Genomic DNA, 7,500 nt, shown 5'->3' with positions numbered 1-7,500 from the left:
CATCTATAGACTACATTGCACACAGCACACTTATCCTTTCCCTTATTCTATATCCTTTAAGCTTCTACTCCTAGTGTCCTAAATCGTCCACCATTACATGTAGCATCAATTCACGATTTTCGATTCACTATTTCAAATTACACAAATTATTCTAATAGAGACGCTGACACTAGGTGGCACTATAGACACCTTTCATAACAGATCATGTTTTCATACCCAATTGGCTTTTCAAAAATGTGTTATTCAAATAAGACTGATGAAAAGAAATTGCCATAATAAGCATTAGGTTAGAACTTCTTTTAATAACCTCAATATACATGATTTTTTGTTGTCACTTTCGAAGTACTTTTGTTGACATTACCAGTAAATTTGGCATCAAGTATATATATTTTCTTATATGTGGTGGACCATGACTACTGTGAACCACGAGAGTAACACCATTTAGTACAATACTTTGTGTGTATACATATATATATATATATATATATATATATATATATATATATATATATATATATATATATATATATATATATATGTATGTATGTATATATATGTGCCTATACACACTTATATATACAGTTTTTATATACATGTATATATATATGTACTGTATATATATTATATATATATATATATATATATATATATATATATATATATACAATGTATCTATATATATATATATATATATATATATAGAGAGAGAGAGAGAGAGAGAGAGAGAGAGAGAGAGAGAGAGAGAGAGAGAGAGAGAGAGAGAGAGAGAGAGAGAGAGAGAGAGAGAAACCCATTGCCTGAAAATAAAACAGCTCACGTTTCCCTTTCATTCTTTGCAGTGTCAAAGTGGGCATCGAATACAGCCTAACTGTGACAGCTGCCAACAGCCGAGGTTCGAGTCCCCCAAACACCATCTCCTATACAGCTCGAGCTGCCTCGGCAGACAAGGTCGTCTCGCCCCATTCCCACAACCTCCTTCTGACTCTAGCGCCCTTCTTGGTGCTCCTCATGGGCGTGCTGGTGGCTGTATCGGCATGCGTGGGCGTGGGCGTCATCATGGCTCGCAAAGGAAGGCAGAGGAAGAACGGGGCCCAGATTCTGTATGCTGGACCTTTGAAAGACACCCATGACGCCCATGATGCGCATACGCTTATTTGCGTCAATAAAGGTAAGATTTCGATACATTATTATTATTATTATTATTATTATTATCATTATTATTACTCCTACTAATACTATTACTACTACTACTACTACTACTACTACTACTACTACTACTACTACTATTATTATTATTATTATTATTATTATTATTATTATTATTATTATCATTATTATTAGCCGAGCTACAGCCCTAGCTGGAAAACTGAGTGTTATAAGGTCAAAGGCTCCAACAGGGAATAATAGCCCAGTAAGGATGGAAAATAAGGAAATAGATAAACTACAAGAAAAGTAATGAACAATTATTGGGTGCCAAACACTGCTATTCTAAAATTATTTATATTGACATTCTTTCAAGTGTCAGATAGATCAGTAGACTACATATTTTCCTTGCCAAAAAAAAAAACAAGAAAAAAAAACGACATTTTGCCAGACTCGAAATTAACTTTAAGACCATAAAAAGGGAAAAAAAAATACCTTCATATGAATAAAATGGTGCTTAAACTACACTTAACGTTACTCTTACTGATACTTCACTTTCCGAACTATTCCCTACCATGGTTAGTCAGTTAACTGTCCTCACTTTATTTCACTCACCGTTACTAACAGCTAAAAACAATATTGCCGTTTCTTTGGAATCATAGAATACCCTATGGATATAGTAACCAATATTTTAGGACTGTAAGTATACTTTATTCAAGAAAATATGCATGTAAACAGATGAACAAAAATCACATACACAAGCACAACCACATGAAAATGCTTGTAAACATGAATGGCTGCATTCATTGAGAGAGAGAGAGAGAGAGAGAGAGAGAGAGAGAGAGAGAGAGAGAGAGAGAGAGAGGGGGGGGGAATGCAAGCTTTTGTGAAAGAAACTGCAGAGAGAGAGAGAGAGAAAATGTAACAGAAATTAAGGGCTTTTGTAAAAAATAGAGAGAGAGAGAGAGAGAGAGAGAGAGAGAGAGAGAGAGAGAGAGAGAGAGAGAGAGAGAGAGAGAGAGAGAGGAAGGCTTTCTAGATACATATAGCCAGTTAAGATGATCGCGTGGGAGAGAGCTGTCACCACGTATATAATAAAAAATATTCTTGACCCAATAGAGTGAGGGGATATCTCCCAGGCTAGTCTATTCTATAGAGACTTTTGTCTATTTATTTGTTTGTTTTGTTCAAAGTCGAATAAAAAGAAAAAAATTCGTAGGAAATATAATTTGCGGTTAAGAGGCAAAGGTAGCAATTTCAAGTTCCCATTTGGGACTACAAGGAAGACATTATATGAAATAAACATTGCTAAATTATGAGTGGCTTTATATATTTAATTTTTTTTTTCAATATTTTGAAGGAAATGAAGACTGTAAAGATGTAACTGAGAAAAAACGAAATAGTTTCCTTATGTAAAGATGTACATGAGTTACACGAAATGTTTTCTTTTTGTGAAGATGTAATTGAGTTAATGAAATAGTTTCCTTATGTAAAGATGTAATGGAGTCAAACGAAATGTTTTCTTTTTGTAAAGATGTAATTGAGTTAAACGAAATAGTTTCCTTATGTAAAGATGTAATTGAGTAAAACAAAATAGTTTCCTTATGTATAGATGTAATTGATAAAACGAAATAATTTCCTTATGTAAGAATGTAATTGAGTTCAACGAAATTTTTTCCTTTTGTAAAGATGTAATTGAGAAAAACGAAATAGAATCAAACTAATTAACATTGCTAATGAAATTGTTGTTGTTGATGCTCAAGTTTCCAAAATTATATATCTTATTTTATTTCTATTTTTTTTTTCCAATGGGTGTTGGTGTTGGTCTTTGTGCATGAGTCATCATATCCTTTTTTCTTATAATGAGTGTTATAACATACTGTGATATGCAGGCATGTGTGAGATTAGGCACACTGAAATGCATACGCATTTCTTCATACGAATGTGACTTGATACCGTACAATCTAAAGACGGAGAACATCTCCGTAATTATCATAATTAATTCTTATCTGCATTTTCTCCTCTCAAGTAACATGGTCTACACTTTGACAACATTCCTGGCATTTATTTTCTAAATCTGCTTACCAACTGGTGTTTTCTTCCATCAAAGACCACTGATTTACCTATTTTTCCTTTAAAAAATATAATTGTTTTTAAGTTTTGAGGTATTTTCATGATTTATATTATGTGCAGAGTTTTAGAGGCCGCTCTTGAATATCAGGGACAAGGGACAGTGACGGTGCCCTATCGAGCAGGACAATTCCCAAGAAACTGACCATATATACAAATGATCAGCGCCCCAGCCCCCTCTCCACCCAAGCTAGGATCAAGGAGGGCCAGGCAATGGCTGCTGATGACTCAGCAAATAGACCTATAGGCTCACCCAAAACCCCCATCCTTATTTCACAAGAATGGTAAGGTTGCAGCGACCAAAGAAACTGACGAGCTTGAGCGGGACTCGAACCCCAGTCTGGCGTTCACCAGTCAGGGACATTACCACATCGGCCACCACAAAAAAGGAAATAAGGCTTTATGAAGAACTGATAGATTTATTGTGGGCGTGTTGAAGATACATTCGAATAAACAACAGCAAGTTTCTTAATGAAAGGGTCATGTAGTGGGTGGTGCTGTCAGTGCACCTCGCGTAGTGCACTGTATGCATTAGTTAAATGTCTATGCAGCGTTCCATTTTTTCCATAACACCGCTCTTTTATATCCTTCTACTTTCCTTCTCTCTCTCATCTTGCTATCCATCCTCTTAACATTTACTTCCTTGTGCAACTGCAAGGTTGTCCCACAGTTGCACATGGGCGCCGAATGGCCTCCCAGGCCCCTGCGTAGGGCTATATATCCAAAATTCCAAAAAAGCCTTCATGAAAGGGGTCTTGGTGCGTGACAGTTTTGGTAGTAAAGTAATTCTTATATAAGAAATTACATGTCCTTATGGCTTTGTAATATCTATGTAACCCGGAGTTACAAGAAATTCCAGGAATTCTAGAAGAGCCAGAAAATACCGGTACCTCTCAAGTATCTATTGGAAACGTCCCTGCCTGATGATCTGCTGGACCGGGGTTCGAGATCCGTGCTATATCGATAGTTTCTTGTAATGTCTGAAACCTCACCAGCCGTGTGAGCTACGGATAACAGTTCTTATGGGAGCCTATAGGACAACGTTCTGAGTCATCATCAGCCATTGCTTGGCCCTCCCTGGTCCTAGCTAGGGTGGAGAGGGGGCTTGGGCACTGATCATATGTATATATGGTCATTCTCTAGGGCATTGTCCTGCTGGGGCTTTCATCATTGTCACTTGCCTCTGCTATTCATGAGCGACTTTTAAACCTTTAAATGGAAGGATGGCCGAGCAAACTAGATTTTTTTATGCAGTGATAAACGGTAGACAATCTCGAATTGAGCTTCATATGTTGTTTTTTTTTTTTTTTTTGAGCAACTTGGTAGAGTAATTGAAATCTAAAATATAAGACTAAGTAATTTTCTCGTGAAATTATTGATTTAATGCATTTTTATACCTGTCTCTTACAGAATGCGAAAAAGAGGAGCTACACCAAATGCCGGAGAAGAAAGGATCTCCTGGGTCGTTCTACGTGAATCCTGGGTCGCTTCTCAATAATGTAAGTTATTTCACACTTATGAAATAGGCGAAAAATTGATACAAATAGTACGCAAAAGACACTTGAACGTTATTTTTCACGTTTAAAGTGTCTTCATTCGGATACTCGTCATTTATTGAGTTTAATTAACACTGAGCGATTTATGCTTTCATTTCCATATCATTTATTCATACACAAACTTTAGGGAATCAGAGTTAGGATAAGTTTTGTCAATAATAAAAGTCAACTTTGCTTACATATGTCTTTCCTTGCAATACGTGGTAGGCATCTGCTGAAATTGTCTGTCTGTTTTATTCCACCAATTCTTAAAGTATCATAATTATCTATACTATAGAGAATTATATTTTTCAGTTGTTTATCATTACGGACAGAATTGAAAAAAAAAAAAATAAAGGAAGTATTGTTGTTGAGATTAACCATTGATACATATGAATCTTGATATTCATTTCAATAACTCGTTTAATGTAAACTTTGATTTAGTTGATTAATGTAAACATAAAATGTTTCGAAATCTATTCTTTAATTAATCATTTTGGTTCTCTCTCTCTCTCTCTAGTCTGGAGGTTTGGGAGCGCAAGAGACGGACGTCCTCCTGAGGGACAGACTGGCACCCATGAACGGAATGGCCACGATGATGGGGCGGGCGCCCCTGGCTTCGACAGACTCCCTCGGCAGGTACTCCACGCATTCCTCCATCTGCACGACGTCCTCCAAAACATCCAGATCGTCGAGGGCTTCATCCTCCACAGTGGCACTGAATCCCGATTACTTAGCGAGGGAAGAGGCTGCTGCCGCCGCCGCAGCTGCTGCTGTAGCAGCAGCTGCCGCAGGAGATCCTGCCTGCACGCCCTTGGTGGCTCTGCCCAAGGAGAGCTCCGTCTAGTTGTCTCCTCACTTTCTTTTTTTGTTGTACATAATGGTACAATTAGTGTACAGAGAAAAAGTAAATTTACAAGATATATAAAATAACTGGTTACTGGAGTAGCTAAGTGGAAGTGATTGATTCATGGATTTTGAGTTTTCTGGCATAAGTGGTCATGAAAGCCGTAAAGTGTCAGTCAGTGATCGAAGAAGCACTTATCTTGAATCTGACAATTAACGCAGAATCAAACTGCACTTTTTTTAGATGTAGAAAATGGAGTGTTCAAGACAAGGATTTACAAATCCGGGGAATAAGATAAAGAACACTAATGTGACAAGAAAATTACTTTTTTTCTTTTTGTGGATTTACATTGTTTTAGCAGACAAGTGACCGGAGCTGATGTAAACAAGTTTTTTCGTCTTCCCAAAGTACTGCATCAAATGTGGAGGAGTTTGACAATTAAGTCAAAGGGAGGTTACATCCAAAGTTTTACTTCTGTGAAGTGTTTGAGAAAGTTATAACTGGTGCTATTCCATAGATTAGACGGGAGGAAACAGGGAAAAGCAGAGGTAATCGAACATTTACTGGTAAATGAAAAAAAAAAAGTCAGAAAGATATCCCCAGTCAAGGGACAACGAAAGACATCTTTATAAATTAAGATGCAATTGGAAATATATAAACATAATATTGAAAGTAAGTGGTGACTGTTTATACGAAGTTGCTATTCATGCGTATCTATATATACAGTATGCATATATATATATATATATATATATATACATATATACATGCATGTATATATATCAATGTCTCAATATTTATCATGCTATAAATATATAAAAGAACAGATAGATATGAGTGTCTATCTATGTATATATACATATACATATATATATATGTATATACACATATATATATATACATATATATATATATAAATATATATATATGTATATATACAGTATTTATATATATACATATATATATATATATATATATATATATATATATGTATATCTACCTATCTATCTATCTATCTATATATATATATATATATATATATATATATATATATATATATATATATATATATATATGCAGAAGAACCACACGTTTTCCTGTGATTTTTACGCATATATATATATATATATATATATATATATATATATATATATATATATACTACAAGATACAGGGGTAAATCATGGAAATACTTAAAATGTCTGTTATAGAGTTTTCCATGAGATTATGTGTTATTCCGAAGACAATCGTTTCAATGTATGGCTGATGAAGCACAAACTGTGATTAATTATAGCATGAAGTTAGTGCCGTCACAAAGCAATTTCCATGTGTCGTTCTAAGATATGTAATAACCTATAGACTTTTACCTTGCTTTTGCATAGGTGTTACTGTTAACATATGGAGAAACCTTGATGTACTCGAATGTGTGTAACTTTGTAAGTGGAATTTATACATATTGCATGTATGGCAATGTGCTGTTTCTATGTATATTTTGAGATATGTATATATATATATATATATATATATATATGCATATATATATAAATATACCTATATATATATATATATATATATATATATATATATATATACATATATATACATATACTGTATATGTATATATATCATTATGTACATATATGTATGTATGCATGTGCAGTATATATATATATATATATATATATATATATATATATATATATATATATATATATATATACTGTATACATACATATGTGTATGTATATACGTATATATGTATGTATATACATATATATATATATATATATATATATATATATATATATACATACATACATATATATATGTATGTATATATATGTA

At 34.0% G+C, this 7,500-nt stretch overlaps 1 protein-coding gene across 1 annotated transcript in view; it reads left to right on the top strand.

The window, feature by feature from the left end:
* Positions 1–6,357, top strand: part of LOC137639909 (protein turtle homolog A-like) — a 119,661-nt gene extending 113,304 nt beyond the window's left edge. Inside the window, exons 13-15 of the mRNA XM_068372187.1 lie at positions 840–1,168; positions 4,684–4,772; positions 5,329–6,357. Of these exons, the coding sequence (XP_068228288.1) occupies positions 840–1,168; positions 4,684–4,772; positions 5,329–5,655 (745 nt within the window). The 3' untranslated portion in view covers positions 5,656–6,357. The remainder of the gene's footprint in view (positions 1–839; positions 1,169–4,683; positions 4,773–5,328) is intronic.
* Positions 6,358–7,500: the final 1,143 nt, after the last annotated feature.

The sequence above is a fragment of the Palaemon carinicauda genome, chromosome 4, assembly GCF_036898095.1.
Source record: "Palaemon carinicauda isolate YSFRI2023 chromosome 4, ASM3689809v2, whole genome shotgun sequence".
NCBI lineage: Eukaryota > Metazoa > Arthropoda > Malacostraca > Decapoda > Palaemonidae > Palaemon > Palaemon carinicauda.
The sequence above is the reverse complement of the archived record's forward strand: the minus strand, read 5'-3'. Positions and strand labels throughout refer to the sequence as shown.